Raw genomic sequence first — 24,725 nt, forward strand, 5'->3', positions numbered from 1 at the left:
GGAGGCAGGCAGACAAGAAAGGCTCGTATGACTGGGTAAACACAATGATACTTCTCACTGAAGGTGTGTGAGGGAGAGGCTTAAGTAGCACTGCTGATTCACAGTTAATGACAGTTACCTGAGCTTAAGAGGGAGACAGGGGGTGCTGTCAACTTTGGGCATTGTAGTCTTGGGAAGCCATGTTTGTAGTTCAGTTAGAGTTTCAACTCTCAGTGCCATTACTGACACATGTAATGGAGGTGATAGACAAATGTAATCGTTGGAAGAGTATTTATTTATAAACAGGCATGCAAACAGATCCAAAACATTAAACAAATGCAGGGTCATAACACAGGCAATGGTTGATCAAGGCACAGAGTATCAGAGGAAAGGCAAAGGGCAAAATGGAGAGTCACAAAACAGGAATGCAATACAGAGTACAGTGTGAGACACTAGGTACAGTGCATGTACTTCGCAAAGTCTGTGTGTTGTGAGAGTCCTTTTAAGAGCATCCTCTGATTGCACTCTAATCTGGAACAGATGCATGGTACTTAGTTCTCATGGCTCTGTGCGCACGTTGTCTGTGGGGGCATATGCTACATGCTAAGAGTGCATGTAAGAGTACATGCATGCATGTGACACTGAGCAAAATTTCATCATGTTTGTAATTCTTTATGTACCCAAGCCTTGACAGTTGCTTATTTTTCACTGGCTTGGGTTGAAATATCCTGAACATTCATGAAAACTTTAAAGATAATTTGCAGCATGTATTCTTGTATATAGTTTTTGCTGAATGCTTTACAGTAATCAAATTATGAAAAATATTATTTTTACCCAAATTAAGTCATTCATTTTCAAAAATTAATATCTCCACTAGTTTTCACTTTCTTGCAACTAAATGTTCATTTACATTCAGTGGTTTTATTTCATTGGTAGATATTTGTACTATGTTGACTTCAAATCAAGTTTATTTGTATAGTGCTTTTAACAACAGACATTGTTGCAAAGCAGCTTTACAGAAAATTAAAGACTTTAAACATGAGCTAATTTTATCCTAAATATATCCCCAATGAGCAAGGTGACAGTGGCAAGGAAAAACTCACTCAGATGACATGAGGAAGAAACCTTGAGAGGAACCAGACTCAAAAGGGAACCCATCCTCATTTGGGTGATAACCGATAGCATGGCTATAAATCATTTGCTTCTATAATGGTGTCCTATATAGTCACGAAGTTTAACTGTGTAACCAGGAAATTTATTATAATTGTAACACTAAGTCTGTTTTGTTCTTGACTTCAATGTCTTTTTATTTATTTATTTATTTTTACTTCAAGGTCTTCTGCTTAATCATGTGATTATCTGTTGAGCCTCTTTTTCAGTGGTTACAAGTTACAGCTTGTAATGGCTTGTTTTTGTTGCATACAAGATGATGAAGTCTTGTTACATGCATCTGCACTAAATATAGAAAACAATGGAGCAAATGTGGCTTAAGTTGAGAAGTAGATAGTCTGACTTTGACAGATGATGCCACAGTTTATCTGCATCACCAGAAGTACTTTTTGATTAGATATATGGAGCTTTCTTCAGGTTTACTGGTTTAGTGAAATAGAAAATTCACATGGGGCAGCACGGTGGTGTAGTGGTTAGCACTGTCGCCTCACAGCAAGAAGGTCCGGGTTCGAGCCCCGTGGCCGGCGAGGGCCTTTCTGTGCGGAGTTTGCATGTTCTCCCCGTGTCCGCGTGGGTTTCCTCCGGGTGCTCCGGTTTCCCCCACAATCCAAAGACATGCAGGTTAGGTTAACTGGTGACTCTAAATTGACCGTAGGTGTGAATGTGAGTGTGAATGATTGTCTGTGTCTATGTGTCAGCCCTGTGATGACCTGGCGACTTGTCCAGGGTGTACCCCGCCTTTCGCCCATAGTCAGCTGGGATAGGCTCCAGCTTGCCTGCGACCCTGTAGAAGGATAAAGCGGCTAGAGATAATGAGATGAGATGAGAAAATTCACATTTTATTCACATCAAAAGCAAGTCCAGATACTTAGTATTGCACCATCAAGCTTATCATGTCTGCATAAGAATTCAGTGACTGAGCACGAGGTTAAACTTGCTAGAAAGTTGATGATGGAAAAGGGAAGTGCAGCCAAGTTTAAGCTGTGTGTGTGTGTTGTTGTTGTTGTTTAATATACTACCAGTGCATATATCCAGTTCACATTTACACACAGAATGTTTTTGAACTTTGTACTTATAAATTTTGCTTTCATCTACTATCAGAATAGATTTTTCCAAAACTGTTTTGATTTGTTTCATGCTTTTAGATGCTCTCAGCATGCTCTGTCTTTATTTTTGGGAGAAATATTTTTGGGTGAGGTGTAGCTCAACTTTGTGTATTGCGTATTGTTCTCTGTGGAGCTGTTGTTCCTGCTGCTTTCAGGTCATCCTGCAACTCTTTTTGAGTGAGCATTATGAAAGTTTGCGTGATGCACCTTTCTGCAGATGATTAGTTGAGGTTCGATGACCTTTCCACTGCCATATTAGATAAAGATGTCCTAGACAGATACAGAATGAGAATGAATGTGGAAATACATTTTTTTAAAAAGTAAGAAAAAAATTTTTATTGACATTTTTGCCATTAGATATTGAGTCATTTTAAATGGACAAACTGTAAATATTTGCCTCCTTTTGAATATTTTCTGCTTGCCAATAAAGAGTTTTCCTTTAAACATTAGTGCTATATGTCTTCTACAGTATGTGTTGGAAATGCAATTCTTCTTTCTTTTCCAGGCTAAGTTGGCTAAGAACTACGGCAAGAAGCACATGGACCCATACTGTAGAATTCGGCTTGGCTACTCCTTATATGACACACCGACAGCACATAAAGTGGCCAAAAACCCATACTGGAACAAAGTGATTAAGTGTCCTTTGCCTCCTACAGTCAACTCCTTTGACCTGGAAATCTTTGATGAGGTTTGGTTGATCATATCAACTATAATGATAATTATATATCTAGCATAAGCTAGCTAGCATTGTGTCTTGATGTTTGTCTTGTGATTGCTGGGGAAACATCTATTTAACTGCAGGTGTTTTACTGTTTCTCATTAATGCAACTTTTGTTATTTTGAGATAATGAGAAGTCTCGATCTTAAAGGGCATATCCTGGACCAATTTCGTTTTTTTATATGAAAGTATGTCCCTTTACACACTCATCCAGAAGGGTAAATTTGCACAAGGCCATCTGTCCACAGCAGAAAAAAATAAAATAATAAAACACTTCTGGAAAAATCCCAAGGGAGTCTGGAGCCAGATTCGTGACGTCATGTGCGGAAGCGCCAGCAGGCTGCGCAAGCTTGCACGGTTTCAGTGCACAGTCTGTGTAGACCAAGTTTAGCAGTGAGCGATTTTGCATTGAAATATAGAATTGTCACCTGAGCTTCTAAACCCATGGATTCATGTATCAATGCTCATCTATCTATTGTTACATAAATCATATTTTTTTCTAATTACTATTATGTATTTATATATTTCTTCATTTAGAAGAGTACTGGCTACTGTAGGAGAAAGATTTCATAAGCTACACACATGGAATCAGCTAAGCAGGGTTGTATATACATTTAATGTGTTTGACAGGTCCCAAGGTCTCAAGCCCTGACATGCCGTATATCCCTTGATACATGTGAAGTAAAATGTAAAGAAAACGTGACCTTGGGCGCTGTGGAAGACGGCTGCCTCTCCAGTAGCTCTGTATTTTTTAGCTCTTTAAACCTCTTTTTTTCCCACATTTTTACTTTTCTGCTCTTCTTACGAAGACAGAGTGTGTTTTTCTTCATATCCCATGGATATTTTTAACTTTTAACACGCAACCAGGAGCCAGTTTTCTCACTTATTCGAGAGAGGAGCTGCTGGCCCTGAAAACAACGGGACTAGCCTGGATACGACACCCCGTCCCAGCCGAGCTGAGGAGGAAGCCCAGGGGCTGCAAAGCTGGGGCTAAGCTAAAGGCTAGGCTAGCAGACAACCGGCGGTGCTACAAACCATCCATTCCCGCTGTTATCATGGGGAATGTGAACTCGCTGCCAAATAAAGTCGACGAGCTAACCGCACTGAACAACCAGCGGATTTACCGGGAGAGCAGCTTATTTATTTTTACAGAGACATGGCTAACACACCTTGTACCAGATGCTAATGTGGACCTGTGGGGATTCACTGCTGTGAGAGCTGACAGAGACACTAAAGCATGCGGGAAAGGCAAAGGTTGGGGACTCATCATTTATGTGAACAACCACTGGTGTAACCCGGGACATTTCTCCGTAAAGACAGTCTAATGTGGCCCGGACTTGGAGCTGCTAGCATCACCATCTGTGTTTACACCCCTCCGAGGGCAGCCACAGCCGCTGCATGTAATGGGATTCACTCTGTCCCAGCAAAGCTGCAGACACAGCACCCTGAGGCATTTATCATAATTTCTGGGGACTTTAGTAGTGTGTGACTTGACTTATAGTCAAGTTACATACTACTTTGGACTCTACTTTGGCTGCTTTTTACCAGGCTGTGGACTGTATCTTTTTATTTTCCCTGAGGGAACCCTCCCAAAAGGGTTTGGTTGATCATATCTACTATAATGATAGTTACCTATCTAATATTATCTTGGTAGCATAGTGGCTTGATGTTTGTCTTGTGATTGCTGGGGAAACATCAATTTCACTGCAGGTGTTTTCCTGTTTCTCATTAATATAATTTTTGTTATTTTGAGGTAATGATCACAGGATAGTGGATCTGAAAAAGTCAGTAGTAATAATGATTGCAACAATAAATAGGTTAATGGTACTGATGCATTTTCATCTTACAACAAAGATCCTTTTATCCTGGTCTGAAATATTATTTGTAGATGTTAAGTGTCATTCAGGATTCAGCTTTGTCATTTCCTTTACTTGCACTCGATTGCTAGCTTCTCAACTTTGCAATATTAATACACCAGTGTTTTTAACAAAGGGCAGGCCAAAAAAGAATTTTGTTTTATTACAAGACCAATACAAAATTTTGTATCACTGGTCTGGAAGTGAAAACTAGCCCTCACAAATATTACATTTACCATAACTTTATTATTTATATAATTCTGACTATGTCCCAACAGCTAGCCTCTGTGTCCGGGGATCAGGTCGTCGAGGCCCCTGCCTTCGACTGCCACCTAATCCACACTGCACCAGTCCCCTACTGCTACCTCTGTGGGTGGTGAACCCACAGGAGGTCGGGCCCACGTCACCTCTTCGGGCTGAGCCCGGCCGGGCCCCATGGGCAAAGGCCCGGCCACCAAGCGCTTGCATACGAGCTGCAACCCCTGGCCTGGCTCCAGGGTGGGGCCCCGGCTGCGCCATACCGGGCGACGTCACGGTCCTTGATGGTTTCTCCATAAGGGTTTTGGTGAACTGCTCTTGGTCTGGCCTGTCACCTAGGACCTGTCTGCCTTGGGAAACCCTGACAGGGGCATAATGCCCCCGACAACATAGCTCCTAGGATCATTCAAGCACACAAACCCCTCCACCACAATAAGGTGGCAGTTCTAGGAGGGGTATTTGTGGACATGTATTGGTAAGAAAATCACAATTCCACAGGTATTTTATATGATGGTACACAGGCATATTATATAACAGATATATACAGTTGTGGTCAGAAGTTTACATACAGTTACATACAGTGACATGAATGTCATCTTGGATATGAATGTCATGGCAATATTTGGGCTTTCAGGAATTTCTTTGAACTGTTCTTTTTCTGTGGCAGAATGTACAGCATACAGCTTTAATTTAAAAAAAAAACACTAGAATGTGGTGCACAAGTTTTCATTTTCTTTGGGTTTTCTGAAATCAACACAGGGTCAGAATTATACATACAGGATCAAAAAATTACATACACTTACTTAGCTTATCAGTGGCGCCTGGTAGTCTTTCAAAGAGGGGAGGCTGGTCAGTTACGATATTTCCAGATTTTAAAAGAAAAAAGAAAAAACACATCAATTTTGCCCATACTCTTGCCTCTGATCTGGCTGATTGTTGGCAAGGTCACAAACTGTGAAATAACAGGTTCTTTTGGCCCATTAGCCTACTGTCCAATATACATGATGGTGGTGTTGGGGTGTGTGTGTAATATTTTAACATTTTATATTTTAAAATTGTGACGTGGCATGTTGTTTAAAAATTGATCATTATTGAAAGCAGCTCTTTGTCAGGAACCTCAGCAGTAACAGCAGAGTGTTCTGGAATAGGCACAAGCACTGACCTTGGGGAGCCAAACATAGAGCTGGGTGCCACACATTTCATTCAATGACACTTTCCCTATATTTTACATATTTTGACTGAGAAATGTTTTATTGACAATTTTGATAACCCTTCACTTTTAATCCAGGTCTGTAGTGTGAAATGTTCTTGGCTGTGTTTTTGTTTAAAAATGTTTTCCAAATTGTAGCTGTGTTTAATTCATATCCAGAGAAATATATATTCCAATATAATATACTCAGCATAAACATTTTAAATAGATTCTATATTTTTGGTCCATCCATGACATATTACTAAAGTAGCCTATTTACTGTTGTTGATGTGGGTCACCAGCCCACATTTGACCAAATCACGGATCCGGGTTTAATCAAGAGGCATGGCCAACAATACATTTTCCTCGTCACTGAACTTGCTGTTAGCCAATTCACTTTCTCGTACCAGGAGAAGTGAAAGGAATGAGTATTATTCCCTACCTTTTTCACCAAGTCAATTTGAGGCATTGGTCTACCCTGCTCTTTAATTTTAATTTTTTCCTCAAAAGGAAGACTGGCAAATGGCTTCGCCAAAATTAAATCAACAATGCTTGGCATCCGTGCGCAGCTTTCTTGCTAGCTGACTAGCCCCCTCAAGTTCAAGTTCAGTCACTCAAATAAACAAAATTTCTGGAACTAAGATAGCAAACTTGACAACACTATATTTACACTTTATTTACAATGAAAATATATACAAACTAAAAAAGCTGGTAGAAACCGTATGTAATGAATGAAATCAAAATGTAAGATGATCTCTTACAATACACCACACCACTTGCGAATCCGCATGGGACTGAACTGAAATTCACCGCTGCCTGTCTATATTTGAAACGAGCTGTCAATCAAAGAAAATATCCAGCCGCTTTCACCAATCACCAGTCTCCCCATGGAAAGCTTTGCCATGTCCCTCCCACTGTGAGGCTGGGAGTCCATGGGAGTCCGTGGGTGGGCGTTTTCGCAGTATTTGTCCAATAATCGTCTTGCATTTTGATATTGAAAAGCGCATAGCTCCCAAATGCCATTAAAGTCCACTGAGGCTGGGCTGCATCACATTGTCACAAGGGGGAAAAACACACACACATTAGGCGAACCCCTCCTTGAACTGCCACCTTATTGTGGTGGAGGGGTTTGTGTGCTTGAATGATCCTAGGAGCTATGTTGTCAGGGGCATTATGCCCCTGTCAGGGTTTCCCAAGGCAGACAGGTCCTAGGTGACAGGCCAGACCAAGAGCAGTTCACCAAAACCCCTATGGAGAAAAAAACGAGGACCGTGACGTCGCCCGGTATGACGCAGCCGGGGCCCCACCCTGGAGCCAGGCCCGGGGTTGGGGCTCGTATGCGAGCGCTTGGTGGCCAGGCCTTTGCCCATGGGGCCCGGCCGGGCTCAGCCTGAAGAGGTGACGTGGGCCCGACCTCCTGTGGGTTCACCACCCACAGAGGTAGCAGTAGGGGACTGGTGCAGTGTGGATTGGGTGGCAGTCGAAGGCAGGGGCCTCGACGACCTGATCCCCGGACACAGCGGCTGGCTGTTGGGACATGGAATGTCACTTCGCTGGGGGGGAAAGAGCCTGAGCTTGTGCGGGCGGTTGAGAGGTACCGGCTAGAGATAGTCGGGCTCACCTCCATGCACAGCTTGGGCTCTGGAACCCAGCTCCTCGAGAGGGGCTGGACTCTCCACTTCTCTGGAGTCGCCCGTGGTGAGCGGCGGCGGGCTGGTGTGGGCTTGCTTATAGCTCTCCAGCTCAGCCACCATGTGTTGGAGTTTACCCCAGTGAATGAGAGGGTCGCCTCTCTGCACCTTCAGATTGGGGAGAGGGCTCTTGTTGTTGTTTGTGCCTACGGCCCAAATAGCAGTATAGAGTATCCAGTCTTCTTGGAGTCCCTGGGAGAGGTACTGAGGGGTGCTCAGACTGGGGACTCCATTGTGCTACTGGGGGACTTCAATGCTCACGTGGGCGATGACAGTGACACCTGGAGGGACGTGGTTGGGAGGAACGGCCTCCCCGATCTGAACCCGAGTGGTGTTTTGTTATTGGACTTCTGTGCTAGTCACGGTTTGTCCATAATGAACACCATGTTCGAGCATAGGGGTGTCCATAAGTGCACGTGGCCCCAGGACACCTTAGGTCGGAGGTCGATGATCGACTTTGTAGTCATTTCATCTGATCTCCGGCCCTATGTCTTGGACACTCGGGTGAAGAGAGGGGCTGAGCTGTCAACTGATCACCACCTGGTGGTGAGTTGGATCCGCTGGCAGAGGAGGAAGCTGGACAGACCTAGCAGGCCCAAACGTATGGTGAGGGTCTGCTGGGAACATCTGGCCGAGCACTCTGTTGGGGAGGTCTTTAACTCCCACCTCCGGGAGAGCTTTTCCCAGCTTCCGAGGGAGGCGGGGGACATTGAGTCTGAGTGGACCATGTTCTCTACCTCCATTGTGGATGCAGCTGTTCGGAGCTGTAGCCGCAAGGTCTCCAGTGCCTGTCGTGGAGGCAATCCCCGAACCCGGTGGTGGACATCAGAAGTAAGGGATGCCGTCAAGCTGAAGAAGGAGTCCTATCGGGCCATGTTGACCTCCAGGACTCCTGAGGGTATTGGCAGGCCAGGCGTGCTGCAGCTCGGGCAGTTGTGGAGGCAAAAACTCGGAACTGGGAGGAGTTCGGGGAGGCCATGGAGAAGGACTATCAGTCAGCCTCGAAGAAATTCTGGCAAACCGTCCAGCGCCTCAGGAGGGGGAAGCAGTACTCTGCCAACACTGTTTACAGTGCGGGTGGGGAGCTGTTGACCTTGACTGGGGACATTGTCGGGCGGTGGAAGGAATACTTTGAGGATCTCCTCAATCCCACCATCATGTCTTCCACTGAGGAGACTGAGGCTGATGACTCAGAGGTGGACTCGTCCATTACACAAGCCGAAGTCACTGAGGTGGTTAGCAAGCTCCTCGGTGGCAAGGCACCGGGGGTGGATGAGATCCGCCCTGAGTATCTCAAGTCTCTGGATGTTGTGGGGCTATCTTGGCTGACACGCCTCTGCAACATCGCATGGCGGTCGGGGACAGTGCCTCTAGAGTGGCAGACTGGGGTGGTGGTCCCTCTTTTTAAGAAAGGGGACCGGAGAGTGTGCTCCAATTATAGGGGAATCACACTTCTCAGCCTCCCAGGGAAGGTTTACTCCAGGGTACTGGAGAGGAGAATTCGACCAATAGTCGAACCTTGGATCCAGGAGGAACAATGCGGTTTTCGTCCTGGTCGCGGAACACTGGACCAGCTCTATACCCTTCACAGGGTGCTCGAGGGTTCATGGGAGTTTGCCCAACCAGTCCACATGTGCTTTGTGGATCTGGAGAAGGCATTCGACCATGTCCTCCATGGTATTCTGTGGGGGGTGCTTCGGGAATATGGGGTTCGGGGCTCTTTGCTAAGGGCTGTCCGGTCCCTGTACGAATGGAGCAGGAGTCTGGTTCGCATTGCCGGCAGTAAGTCAGACCTGTTCCCAGTGCATGTTGGACTCCGGCAGGGCTGCCCTTTGTCACTGGTTCTGTTCATAATTTTTCTGGACAGAATTTCTAGGCGCAGCCAGGGGCCGGAAGGAATCCTGTTTGGGAACCACAGGATTTCATCTCTGCTTTTTGTGGATGATGATGTCCTGTTGGCTTCTTCAAACCAGGACCTTCAGCATGCACTGGGGCGGTTTGCAGTCGAGTGTGAAGCAGCTGGGATGAGAATCAGCACCTCCAAGTCCGAGGCCATGGTTCTCGACTGGAAAAGGGTGGCTTGTCCTCTCCTGGTTGGTGGAGAAGTCCTGCCTCAAGTGGAGGAGTTTAAGTATCTCGGGATCTTGTTCACGAGTGAGGGAAGGATGGAGTGTGAGATCGACAGGTGGATTGGTGCAGCCTCCTCTGTGATGCGGTCGCTTTACCAGTCCGTCGTGGTGAAGAAGGAGCTGAGCCAAAAGGCGAAGCTCTCAATTTACCGGTTGATCTACATTCCGACTCTCACCTATGGTCATGAGCTTTGGGTAATGACCAAAAGAACAAGATCGCGGATACAAGCGGCCGAAATGAGTTTCCTTCGCAGGGTGGCTGGGCGCTCCCTTAGAGATAGGATGAGAAGCACAGTCACTCGGGAGGAGCTCGGAATAGAGCCACTGCTCCTCCACATCGAGAGGAATCAGCTGAGGTGGCTCGGGCATCTTTTTCGGATGCCTCCTGGATGCCTCCCTGGGGAGGTGTTCCAGGCATGTCCCCCCAGGGGGAGGCCCCAGGGAAGACCCAGGACACGCTGGAGGGACTATGTCTCTCGGCTGGCCTGGGAACGCCTCAGTGTTCTTCCCGAGGAGCTGGCCGAGGTGTCTGGGGAAAGGGAAGTTTGGGCTTCCCTGCTTAGACTGCTGCCTCTGCGACCCGGTCCCGGATAAAGCGGAAGAAGACGAGATGAGACGAGACATTAGGCGAACTGGGGAAAGTTATAATGGAATGATTTCGCACTGTAGTTGGGTTGAGCACATATATTTCTATGATTCTGGATCTGAAATAGCAATGTTATAAGGTCGGCTATAACATAAGCCTAGCACAATTCATCCTACACGATGTTCATCATTTTTAGAGGAGGCTGAGCCTCCCTCATTGTCTTAGAGCAATTGCCCGTGTAGCTTATTAATTCAGAGGTGCTGAAACTTCCAAAACATTTCTTATCTTGCCAAGGCCAAGGTCGCTTAACTTCCTGTTAGTGATCATGATTGACTACAGCTGGTAGCTTCTCTTTGCCTTCATAAAAAGGGTTTGTTTACAGCACTCATTGGATTGAACAACACACAGTAAAATGGGAAAGTCCAAGGAGCTCAGTGCAGATCTGAGAAAGAGGATCGCAGATATACTCAACTCCAGAATGTCTCTTGGAGCCATTTCTAAACAACTGCAAATTCCATGATCAGTTCAAAACAATTGTATCCAAGTTATTGTGAGGTGTAGTCACTTTGCCAAGCCACTTTGCTTCAAGAAAACTCAAACTGTCACCCTCAGCTGAAAGGAAATTGGTTTGGACAGTCAGGAACAACCTGGGAACCACCATGGCACAGCCCTGCCATAAACTGGAAGCTGGTGGATCACTGTCTACAGTTCAGATCACCATGGACTAAGAGGCTGCTATTCCAAGAAATAACCCCCTACTCCAAAATTGACACCTTCAAGCTTAACTAATGTTTGAAGCTGACCACATGGACAAAGAAAAAGCCTTCTGGAGGAAAGCTGTAACTCAAAGATTGAGTTGTTTGGCCACAATAACCACGATGTACAGAGGAACACTGTATCAGCTGGTGATGATAGGACCATCATTTTCTGGGGCTGTTTTGCTGCCAGTGGAACTGGTTCATTGCACAAAATGTATGGAATAATGAAGAAGGAGGACTACCTCAGAATTCTTCAGCATACACCATCAGAAACTTGAACACGACTTGGGACTTGGGCGTTACAATAAGACAATGAACCCAAACATGCTTCAGAGCTGTTTGTGGAGGATAAAGCAGGGTAACTGTCAGGTACGAGATAAGCAGACTTATGTGCAGAAGTGATGTTTATTTACAAAGCGTGAGGTGTGTGCGTATATATACACACAAGTGAGAACCACACATAGGCAAACAGTCCAAATCGGCAGGCTAAATCCAAAATGTTAAACAAGCAAAGGGTCGGGCGAGGCACAAACAGGATATCAGAGGCAGAGCAAGAATGAGGAACAGGTAGAGGAATCAGGAAACCAGGAAATCACACTCAGGTAGAAAGACTCAGTAATGCCTACTGACCTAGTGTAATACTTCACACTGATAGTGCGTCTGAACTGTCCTTATATAGGTATGTATATAGCGCCTTAATTGTGTTCAGGTGTGCGTCATTAACAGCACGCTTGCTAGAGTCCACTCAACATGCGTGCAGTCTGGGCATGCCTTCAGGTGCATGCACCACAGCATGCAGGACTGACACTAACATTAAGCTTAAAACAAGCCCTGACTTCAACCCTATTGAAAATATATGGACCGTGCTTATAAGTCGAGTCCATGCCAAGAAAAAAAAAAAAAATTTAATTGAACTCTACCAATTCTACCATGAAGAGTTGTGAAATATCCAACCAGAATTCTGCCAGAAGCTTGTTCATGGTACAACCCCGATTCCAAAAAAGTTGGGACAAAGTACAAATTGTAAATAAAAATGGAATGCAATAATTTACAAATCTCAAAAACTGATATTGTATTCACAATAGAACATAGACAACATATCAAATGTCGAAAGTGAGACATTTTGAAATTTCATGCCGAATATTGGCTCATTTGAAATTTCATGACAGCAACACATCTCAAAAAAGTTGGGACAGGGGCAATAAGAGGCTGGAAAAGTTAAAGGTACAAAAACGGAACAGCTGGAGGACCAAATTGCAACTCATTAGGTCAATTGGCAATAGGTCATTAACATGACTGGGTATAAAAAGAGCATCTTGGAGTGGCAGCGGCTCTCAGAAGTAAAGATGGGAAGAGGATCACCAATCCCCCTAATTCTGCGCCGACAAATAGTGGAGCAATATCAGAAAGGAGTTCGACAGTGTAAAATTGCAAAGAGTTTGAACATATCATCATCTACAGTGCATAATATCATCAAAAGATTCAGAGAATCTGGAAGAATCTGTGCGTAAGGGTCAAGGCCGGAAAACCATACTGAGTGCCCGTGATCTTCGGGCCCTTAGACGGCACTGCATCACATACAGGCATGCTTCTGTATTGGAAATCACAAAATGGGCTCAGGAATATTTCCAGAGAACATTATCTGTGAACACAATTCATCATGCCATCCGCCGTTGCCAGCTAAAACTCTATAGTTCAAAGAAGAACCCGTATCTAAACATGATCCAGAAGCGCAGATGTCTTCTCTGGGCCAAGGCTCATTTAAAATGGACTGTGGCAAAGTGGAAAACTGTTCTGTGGTCAGACGAATCAAAATTTGAAGTTCTATATGGAAATCAGGGACGCCATGTCATTCGGACTAAAGAGGAGAAGGATGACCCAAGTTGTTATCAGCGCTCAGTTCAGAAGCCTGCATCTTTGATGGTATGGGGTTGCATTAGTGCATGTGGCATGGGCAGCTTACACATCTGGAAAGACACCATCAATGTTGAAAGGTATATCCAGGTTCTAGAGCAACATATGCTCCCATCCAGACAACGTCTCTTTCAGGGAAGACCTTACATTTTCCAACATGACAATGCCAAACCACATACTGCATCAATTACAGCATTATGGCTGCATAGAAGAAGGGTCTGGGTACTGAACTGGCCAGCCTGCAGTCCAGATCTTTCACCCATAGAAAACATTTGGCGCATCATAAAACGGAAGATACGACAAAAAAGACCTAAGACGGTTGAGCAACTAGAATCCTACATTAGACAAGAATGGGTTAACATTCCTATCCCTAAACTTGAGCAACTTGTCTCCTCAGTCCCCAGACGTTTACAGACTGTTGTAAAGAGAAAAGGGGATGTCTCACAGTGGTAAACATGGCCTTGTCCCAACTTTTTTGAGATGTGTTGTTGTCATGAAATTTAAAAATCACCTAATTTTTCTCTTTAAATGATACATTTTCTCAGTTTAAACATTTGATATGTCATCTATGTTCTATTCTGAATAAAATATGGAATTTTGAAACTTCCACATCATTGCATTCCATTTTTATTTACAATTTGTACTTTGTCCCAACTTTTTTGGAATCGGGGTTGTAAGCTTGTTCATTGCACAAGCATTGGTCACAGCCAATACAGCTAAGAAATAACTATTTTCACAGCATGAACAACCAGGCATCAAACAAGTCGACTTAAAACAATCTTGGTGTGGATGTGTATTCAGTTGTCTGGGAAGCGTGCCAAGGACTGCACTGTAGGTGGCTGATAAGTGGTGTCCTACTGGAATGACCATCGCTGAACAGAGGAGGTGGTGTCTCAGACCACCTCCTCTTTTCAGTGATGGTCATTCCAGTAGGACACCACTTATCAGCCACCTACAGTGCAGTCCTTGGCATGCTTCCCAGACAACTGAATACACATCCACACCAACACTCAGCTGATTTCAATGACTCACATGATGACAGAGAGAGCCAACAACCCACAGATCACCCTAATGACCCTCTAGGCTGCTAACACCACTCACACCTGGCCTCCAGTGACCCTAACAACCTACAGGATGACTGAGGCTACATCCACACGACAACGGCAATGAGATGTTATTTAAAAATATATCGCGTCCAAATGGGCAACGATCAGTAAAATATCAGGTCCATATGGCAACACAACGCTTGCTGAAAACAATGTAATACACATGCCACACCTCTAGGGGCGCTGTAAGACGGTCCCTTCAGAGACACCAGAACAATAGAAGTAAGGACGCATGCGCATAAACTATTATGCGCGAGACTTCATATTAGCCACAAAGTCAGGAAAATCTGTTCGTAAAATTACATTATAATGACCAAGTACAATGAAAAGTATTTTTCCAGTCTCACCTGTGAAAGGTAATCCCATGTGATCTCGTTTGGACGGCAAACCTGTTGGTACAGTTAAACGCAGCTAATCTTTATTCTCCACTTTGACCTATCCAATATGGCGGCGAGGATGACGTATGATTCTACGCGGAAGGCGGCGTCTTTAATGGTCCGGAATAAATTGAATACTACACATTGATGGACTAATTTGTTGTTTCTCACCTGTGAAAGGTAATCCCATGTGATCTCGTTTAGATGATAAACCTGTTGGTACAGTTAAAGGCAGCGCATGAATCTTTATTCTCCGCTTTGACCTATCCAATATGGCGGCGAGGATGACGTATGATTCTACGCGGAAGGCGGCGTCTTTAATGGTCCGGAATAAATTGAATGCTACACGTTGATGGATTAATTTGCTCCTCTACGCCTTTTTTGAGGAATGTATTGTCGGACTTAAACCAACATCTGAAGAGGTGAGATCGCTCATTTTTTTCCCTATTTTTGCTGGCGGGATTGACTCTGCCCTAAGGGCAGAGTCTCTCTCTCTCTCTCTCTCTCTCTCACTTTGCACCATTACACAATAAATATTCACAGTGAAAATATTTTGTAAGCGCGTTTCATGAACCAAGTTATAGGATTTGTTGACAACTCGCATCGCATCGCAATGAGAAGATCATTGGCACTACTGGTGTTAAGAATCAGACGATTTCATAAATGAATATTTTGCTGTAGAGCTGCAGTGTTTGTACAATTGCATGTTTTTGCTTCACTATTACTGTCACTATTCTGCTTCTTGCATTACTACTGTGAACTAACACTGAACATAATAATAATAATAATAATAATAATAATAATATCCAAGCTCGTGTTTCACTCTCACTAGTGCTCTGTAAAGCTTTTTCCTGGTGATATCCTGGTGATATTCGTTACACTTCTACCCGGCGTGAAGCACTCACAGTCATGTGGTTGTGACGTCATCGTAAACAAATCCGTTCTACTCATCCAGACGACTTCACAACGGCAATGTTGCCAGATCTTTCCACTCTGGAGCCCGTTCTCAAAAAGATTGTGTTTTGGGCACCCAAAACGCCGGTGCCGTGTGGACGCCAGGCCTAAACAATAAGCAATTGTATCGGAGTCACCTGAATCCGTTGCCGTGTGGACAGCCCTTAAGAGGGTCATTGACCCATGTGACCTCAACAACTCTCTTTACGGTTGCTTTTGGTCCATGAGACAATAAATACCTGAAACTCCCCACTAGTCAGACAGAACTGAAGAAGCCTCTCGGATAAGAGGTGAAACGTCTTTAAGGATTTCAAGCAAGTCCAATTACCTTCTTTAGCATCTACGGATTATGATGACCTGGATGACTGAGAACCTTCACAGACATATTCCTCTTCTGTCAACCCTTAAATCTAGTGGTGTATTTGGAAGTGTCCACAATGGAAACAGAATACTTTGATTATACACGGATTATGGTGACCTGGATGACTGAGAACCTTCACAAACCTATGATCATTTACCAGAACATACTGAGCTTCAGCTTTCCTAATGTCTTTTTTATTAAAAAAAAAGTAAATAAAGTGGGCATTCAGGCATGAACGCCTTTGTTCTATGTTGTTTTTAGAGGGCATTTTCCATGGATCATCGCATCGCCTGCACTAATGTGACTATCCCAAGGAGTTTGAGGGAAGGCAGTGTAGTTGACGAGTGGTACAGCCTGAGTGGAAGACAAGGAGTTGATAAAGAAGGCATGATTAACTTGGTCATGTCCTACTCTGTGAGTCTGAGCTTAAACACACACACACACTTCTTGTATAAAAAATTCCTTGGAATTTACAAAACATCAGGGCTGAGCAATAAAAATACATGATATTGCAATTTATTTTGTCTTAATACACTTCTAAGAGTTCTGCGAGTGGGGGCCAGTATCTTTAGAACTGTCATTGTAGCATTTCCTGGTGTGTTGCAATCTGGGGAAACAGTCCTGACACCTTCTGTAAACTGTTTTGACCTATCGTACAGAAAAGTGAGTCACTCACCTGTAACTTTGTTGATAGCTTCATGCAATGCGTTTTGTTGTCACATATGTTCAGTGGAGATAATGACAAAGGATAAGTTGTCGTGTTTTCTATCACTTAGTTATTGAGTTTAATGAATATCCTACAATCCTCAAACACTCATGACGTGCTTTTTCCAAATAAGAAATAAACTATAGATTTATAACATGCAAAACATGTCTATTTCACAAATACATGGTTCAGCAAGTGTAGCTTTCATACAGATGATGGACATTAATGCAAAAAAATAAAAATAGAGTGATTTTAAAATGGGTCATCACTTTAAAAAAAACTGTTTTACAATACGTTGTATATTATCTCTTTTTTGAGCAGCAGGTACAGATGGACTCTCATGCAGCGCAGCAGTGGAAGTACGGAGGCAGCACCCACTCCAGGGGCCAGATCAGCATCACAGTAGTGCAGGCATGTGGTGCACAAACAAGACACTTCAACTTTCAAAGTGTCATTCGAATATGTAGAGGCTCATTCCATGCCAACTCATCCAGAATTCAGAACTTTTCCCAGTACACGTCATGGATTAAAAAAAAAATCACATAGAGAAATCATAAAGCTTGACTCCAAATACTTTTTCGTTGTGACCTTTGGCCCTTTGAGTCTTATGTAAAGGAGGCAATGGACAGATGTAATTGCTGGAGGAGTATTTATTTATAAAACAGGCACGCTAACAGATCCAAAATGTTAAACAAAGGGAGGGTCGTAAAGCAAGCAATGTTTGACTGAGGCACAAGCAGATTATCAGAGGAAAGGCAAAGGACAATATGGAGAAACAACAAACATGACTGAAAAACCAGGAAAGCAACACAGAGTACAAGGTTTAGTAACATGAGACTCTACATACAACACACATTCTTTGGAAAATCTGTGTGTTGTGAGAGTCCTAATAAGCGTGCACTTTGATTGCACACCAATCTGGAACAGATGCATGGTAATTAGTCCTAATGGCTCTGTGTGCACATTGTCTGCAGGGGGGCACACCCTGTCTGCGGTCACATGTGCTGCACGCTCAGGGCGCCAGCATGCATGGACATGACACTGAGCTAAATTCCGTCATCTTTGCGGTTCTTTTTGTGTGTATCCTAATCCTCACCAGTTGCTTATTTTTCACTGGATTAAGTTGAAATTTATACTGAACATTCAAGAAAACTCTAAAGATAATTTGCAACGTGTTTTTGTCAATAGTTTTGGCTATCCAAATGAATAATTTATTTTCAAAGTTTAATATCTCCACTGGTTTTCCTATTCTTGCAACCAAATTTTCACTTACATTCAGTGTTTTTATTTTATCGGTAGATATTTTTACTATGTTGTCTTCAAGGTCTTCTGCCTCTATGTGATTATCTGTTGAACCTCGTTTTCAATGGTTTCAAGTTATGGCTTGTAATTCAATTCAATTCAAAACACTTTATTTGTCCTCTAGGGGCAATTTAAAGGCACGCAGAGAAGTACAGTTAAACACAATCAATTAAAAAAATTTAAAGTATGACAGTGTGCAAGGTGTCATTATGTGGATAAGTAATTGTACAGTGGTACAATATGTATAAATATGATAATTAAAAAACAGTATATACAAAAATATTGTGTGGTGCAATTTGCTAATGAGGTAGAAGGATCAATAGCAGCAGAATCTATGTTTAAAGTGGCATGTATGCAGAGAGGGTGGTTAGTGCACCAGACAGGTTAGACTGCATGTGAAGAAGGGGGAAGGGGCTGGAGGGGTGAGTAGAGGGACAAGGATGGCAGAGAGTTGAGGAGCTGAACTGCTCTGGGGACAAAGGTCACTCTTCTCCTATGTGTTCGGCAGCTCAGACAACGGAGCCAGTGTCCTGAGGGGAGCCACTCAAATGCAGGGAATAAGACATGTGAAGGGTCCTGAAGAATCCTGCTTGCTGAGTTTACTGTCTGCTGCTCACAGAGAGTTGAGAGTGACCTGAGAGGGAGACCAATAATTTTAGAGCACACCTTGACTGTGCTCTGCAGGCAGTTTTTGTTCTGAAAGCTAAGGGAGTGGAACCAGTAGGTTATGGAAAACGTCATTATATTCTCAATGAAGGAGTAGTAGAAAGTAGTCAGTATGTCCTTGCTGACCCCAAAGGACTTAAGCTTCCTCAGGAGATACTGTCGCTGTTGGCACTTTCTGAGGATTTCCTCTGTGTTGGAGGCAAATCTGAGTTTATTATCAAAGATTGTGCTCCTCAACAATCTCCACCGGCTTCCCATGAATGGTGGTGATGACTGCAGCAGCACTCTGCTTGTTATTAAATGTCACTACCATGTCTTTAGTCTTGCTGGAGTTCAGTTCCAGGCAGGAGTTGTCACACCACTCCACAAAGTCCTGCAGAGCTGAGTTGTGGTGCTGTGAGGGGCCAGAGAGCAGAGACAAGAGCACTGTGTCATCTGCATATATAACCAGGTGACAGTTTGGCTGAGTGGACCTGCAGTCGTCAGTGTATAGGATGAAGAGCAGAGGTGAGAGGACATATCCCTGTGGGGAGCCAGTGGAGGTGTGAAGGAGGTCTGAGAAGGTGTTATTGACCAGCACTCTCTGTGACCTGTTGGTGAGAGAGTCAATTATCCATAGGATTTGCTGGTCATTTAGTCCAAAATGGCTTGTTTTTTTTCCCCATATGAGATGATGTCATCTTGTTAGATGTGTCTGCACAAAATATCGAAAACAATAAAGCAAATATAGTCTAAGTTGAGAAGTAGATAGCCTGACTTTGACAGATGATGCTACAGTTTGTCTGCATCACCAGAAGTACTTGTTGGTGACCTATATAGCTTTCTTTAGGTTTACTGATTTAGTGAAATAGAAAATGCACATTTTATTCATGTCAAAAGCAAGTCCAGATGCTTACTATAGCGCCATCAAGCTTATCATGTCTGCATAAGAATTCAGTGACTGAGCACAAACTTAAACTTGCCAGAAGGTTGATGATGGAAAAGGGAAGTCCAGCCAAATTTAAGCTGTGTGTGTTGTTTAATATGCTACCAGTGCATGTATTCACTTCACATTTACACACAGAATATTTTTGGATTTTATACTTATAAATTTTGCTTTCATCTGTTACCAGAGTATATATCCAAAAAATGTTTTGTTTTGATTTGTTTCATGCTTTTAGAGGCTCTGAAGATGCTCTGTCCTTTTTTTTTTAAAAAAAAAAATCTATTTATTTATTTATTTTTAGGAGAAACGTTTTTGCACGAGGTGTAGCTCAACTTTGTGTATAGATAGATTCTTTGTCATTGCACATTACTATACAACGAAACACTTTGAGGGCTCAGATCACACCAGCATATCAATAAATTTAAAAAAATTATAAAATTATATATATATATATATATATATATATATATATATATATATATATATATATATATAAAACCTTTTAAAAAGCAGCATAATGGCATATAAGCAGCAGTATAAATTGCAGTATGTGATTATTCTATGAAACACAGTAAGGTACTATTCTGTCCTAGCGATGTGTCCCAACAATGCACAGACAGATAGTGAACGGTTGAATGAGAGACGGAGCACAGTTGATGCTGTCAGTGTCAGAAGCTTTACTGTAGAACTCATCCAAATTCCGTAAAACTAAAGAAAATACAAATAAATGTATCACAAAGGTGTTCCATGTGTAAAGCATACATTCAAGTTGCTAGCGAGCTAGCATAACACAACTCGTTTAACTAGTGATGTTGATTCCAGACAAATGCACAGTTAACCTTTTCTTTAAACGTATTTCTCTTTCAGTTTGTTAATAGTATCAACGGAAATGCACATCTTAAGTGTAGACTTTCAAACAGACAACGAAACAACTTACGGGCATATCTACTCCAAGGATTCAGCGAACGCACAGCATACATACTGTCTAACTTGAAAACATTACATCCAGTCAGTGACGGTGAACTAAATCCACATTGCAACACTATTATGACCAGTAGATGGCACTCACGCACCACAAATTACATCCAAGGCTTCTGCCCAGAGAGAAGCTAAGGAAACAGACTAAACTCAAAACAGATGAATTCAAATCACAAAAATTAAATCAAAGTCATAACACTCCCCGCCTGGTATGATTTCTATTATACCACTATTTGTTTCATTACAGTCAGCAGTTATTTTTATCAGTTATTCTCTTTGGGGAAAAGTACAACAACTTCACTAATGGGCCTAAGATACTCTTTCACAGTCCCATGTTTGGAGGTCTTTACCATGACTTTGCGGACTCTGTTGTCACTGCTTAGAATGGCCTTTGTAATAAGTCCAACTGGCCATTCACTGCGTTTCACCTGACAGTCTTCAAGCAGTACAACATCCCCTTCTTGAAGGTTAGCTCTGTTTTCAGTCCATTTTTTTCCTAGGCTGGAGAGTCTGCAAGTATTCCTGCTTCCACTTTTTCCAGAAAGCGTCTGCCAGACTCAACCTGCCGCCACTGACTTTTGTGCAGATGGTCGATTTTGAAGTCCCCTGGAGGAGCAGGTGCGACGCTTGCTTTCTGAGTCAGTAACATTGCAGGTGAAAGAACTTGAGGCATTTCTGCATCTGTCGAGATGGGGGTCAACGGTCGGGAGTTCATGATTGCCATGACTTCAGCCATTAAAGTGGTCAGCACTTCATGCATGAGTCTTGTAGAACTGTTTGTCAACAGGAGTCCATCGAGGATACGCCTTGTGACTCCAATCATTCTCTCCCACGCTCCTCCCATGTGGGATGAGTGTGGTGCATTGAATGGCCAGGTGCAGCCTCGATCGTGTAGAAAGTTTCTGATCTCCGGATCCTCTGTGTTGATTTGCAGCTCCCTGCAGGCGCCGATAAAATTCGTGCCTCTGTCAGACCTCAGATGTTGAACTGGTCCTCTGATGGCCAGGAAGCGTCGGAGGGCATTGATAAAGCTTGAAGTCGACATTGACTCGATCACCTCCAGGTGAACAGCTCTGGAAGTTAAGCAGCTGAAGAGAACAGCCCAGCTTTTATTCTCAGCACTACCTCCTCTTGTCCGACGCGTCACTACACTCCATGGGCCAAAGATGTCGAGACCTGTGTGTGTGAATGGAGGATCCACAGACACTCTATCCGCTGGCAGGTCTGACATTTTCTGGTTTTCCAGCTTTCCCCTCAGTCTTCTGCACCTGACACATTTATGGATGACACTAGAGATGAGCCCTCTGCCTCCAACAATCCACAGGCCTGCTGTGTGTATTGCCCCTGCAGTGAGATGGCGTCCTTGATGAGCCACTTGGCCATGGTAATGTTCCACAATCAGTTTTGCTAGGTGATGTTTGGGTGGTATGACCAAAGGGTGCTTCTCTTGGTTGGGGAGGCCTGCCATGTGTACTCGGCCACCCACTCTCAACAGTCCTTCGCTGTTGATGAAGGGTTCTAGTCTCTTGAGTGAGCTGTGGCACGACACCTTCCCTTCTCGTGTCAGGCTCTTAAACTCTTCCATATAAGCGTCCTGCTGTGCTGCTTTAATGATCGTACACTTTGCTTGTGAAAGTTCTGAGGTGTAAGGTTTTGTGCAGTGGTACCATTTACTACAGGTGTCTGTGCGTGTGGCCTGAGAGAATGACCTTGCAATGTGAATTAGTGTTGTGACAGCTCTCACGAGTGAATTCCAGCTTGAAAAGCGCTGAAATCTGTGTGTGCCTAGAGACTGAGCTGCGACCTTTGTTGCAAGTGTGGTTACCTGAGGCCTGATCTCAACATCCAGATCTGGGTTTACAAGCTGGAAACACTCTGTGTCGTCTTCCTTGACATCTGGCTGGTGAAGGAAGGTAGGCCCAGAAAACCAGTTGGTGAGGTGCAACTGAGCTGGTGGCATAGGTCGAGTGGCATGGTCGGCTGGGTTTTGGTCAGTTCGTACATAATGCCACTGGTCTGGGGAGGTGGATTTCCGAATGTGTGCGACCCTGTTGGCCACATACATGTGAAACCTCATTGTCGTGTTGTGGATGTAGCCAAGTACCACGCGGCTGTCTGTGTAAAACTGGACATGCAGGTCAGCATCCATTTCTTCTTTTATGAGCTCCATGAGCTCGACAGCAAGCACCGAGGCACACAACTCCAAGCGCAGGACAGTGTGAGCAGGAAATGGAGCTAGCTTAGATTTGGTCATCACAAACCCCACATGATGCTGTCCTTCTAAATCTTTGATCCGCAGATAGGCCACAGCAGCAATGGCCAGAACGGACGCATCTGAAAAGACACACAGCTCTCTGCTAACAGCTTGAGAGAACGACGCTGGAACATATGGTCTTGGAATGTGTAGGTGTTCGAGGTCTACAAGAGACATGGTCCATGCTTCCCACTGAGCCTTTTTGTCTGCTGTGAGAGGCTCATCCCAGTTCTGTTGCACGCATGAGAGTTCTCTCACAAGAGCCTTGCCTTGCATGGTGACCGGGGAGACAAACCCCAAGGGGTCATACCGTTGAGAGTGTCCCTCTCCGCGTGAATGGTTTTACCTCTCTTGACACTCTGAATGTGAAGCAGTCTATTTTCAGATTCCAGCTCACACCAAGACTGCACTGGAGAGGCAGCGGGTCTGCACTCAGATCTAAGTCCTTGAGCTCCTTTGCTCGTTCCTCTGACGGAAAGGCTTCCATGACTGTAGCACTGTTGGAGGCAACTTTATGAAGTTTCAGGTTTGCGGCTGCCAACATCTTTTGCATTCTTTTCAGCAGGTCAATCGCTGTCTTTTCACTGGGAACAGAAGTTATCCCATCGTCGACGTGGAAATTGCGTAGCACAAACTCTTTGCCATCTGTGCCATATTCTGCTTCACCCAGTTCTGCTGTGCGCTGTAGGCCATATATGGCAACAGCTGGTGATGGACTGTTTCCAAAGACATGCACAGTCATTCTGTACTCGATGATTTCTTCTCCGGGGCAGTTTTCTTTGTGCCACAAGAAGCGAAGATAATTGCGGTGGTCTTGTTTCACCTTGAAGCTGTAAAACATTTGCTCGATGTCCACAGTAATGGCTGTTTTCTCTCTTTGGAAGCGCATCAGCACACCTATTAAGGTATTGTTGAGGTCGGGCCCTCGTAGCAGAACGTCATTGAGTGATGTGTTATGATACTGCGCACTCGAGTCAAACACCACTCTAATTTTGTCTGGCTTTTGGGGGTGGTAAACGCCAAATATTGGCAAATACCAGCACTCTTCACCTGGCTGCACAGGTGGAACGAGTTCTGCTTGGCGGGTTTCAATGACCTTTTGCATGAAGTCAAAGAAATGTTCCTTCATACCTGGTTTCCTCGAGAAAGTGCGTTGCAGTGAAGACAGCCTCTGCATTGCTTGTTCCCTGTTGTTCGGAAGCTAATGTCTAGGTGAATGAAATGGCAGTGGCGCCACCCAGTAGTTGTCTTCATCAAGGTACACTTCTTTGTTCATCATGTCTATGAAGATGTTGTCTTCGATTGAGAGTGCAGTTTTTTCATCGTCAGCGTGTCTTGAGAAAACATCTCCAAGGCGACTTGGAACTGAACTGAGGCTGGAGTAGCGTGGCACATCAGGCACATACTGGAAGGGGCGAGAAGTTATCTGCTCCTTGACTTGAACATTCTTGGTGCAGGGCGTGAAGAATGAGGTTCTGCCGTTATTGAGTATGTTTGCACGCACAAGACATCTCTCCCCAGGAGTAAAAGGATCTGAGCGTTGGGATCTGGAGGTGGGATTTTGCCAGCCACCGGGGCAAGGTGGGGGAAGTGTTGAGTTATCTCTGGTGTTGGAATTTCCACTTTGTCATCAGGAATGGTGTTACATTCTATAAGGACAGGAAGTGCTACTGTAGATTTCCCATCAAGTGACTCCACTACGAAGTTGCTTGCCTTCCTCCCCACCATCTCAACCGTGCCTG

The 24,725-nt window shown here is 44.1% G+C and overlaps 1 protein-coding gene across 1 annotated transcript in view; it reads left to right on the top strand.

The window, feature by feature from the left end:
* LOC132899069 (uncharacterized) overlaps positions 1–24,725 on the top strand; it is a 74,868-nt gene that overhangs the window by 1,329 nt on the left and 48,814 nt on the right. The window contains exons 2-3 of the mRNA XM_060940708.1: positions 2,761–2,943; positions 17,180–17,269. Of these exons, the coding sequence (XP_060796691.1) occupies positions 2,761–2,943; positions 17,180–17,269 (273 nt within the window). The remainder of the gene's footprint in view (positions 1–2,760; positions 2,944–17,179; positions 17,270–24,725) is intronic.

The sequence above is a fragment of the Neoarius graeffei genome, chromosome 15 (assembly GCF_027579695.1).
Source record: "Neoarius graeffei isolate fNeoGra1 chromosome 15, fNeoGra1.pri, whole genome shotgun sequence".
NCBI lineage: Eukaryota > Metazoa > Chordata > Actinopteri > Siluriformes > Ariidae > Neoarius > Neoarius graeffei.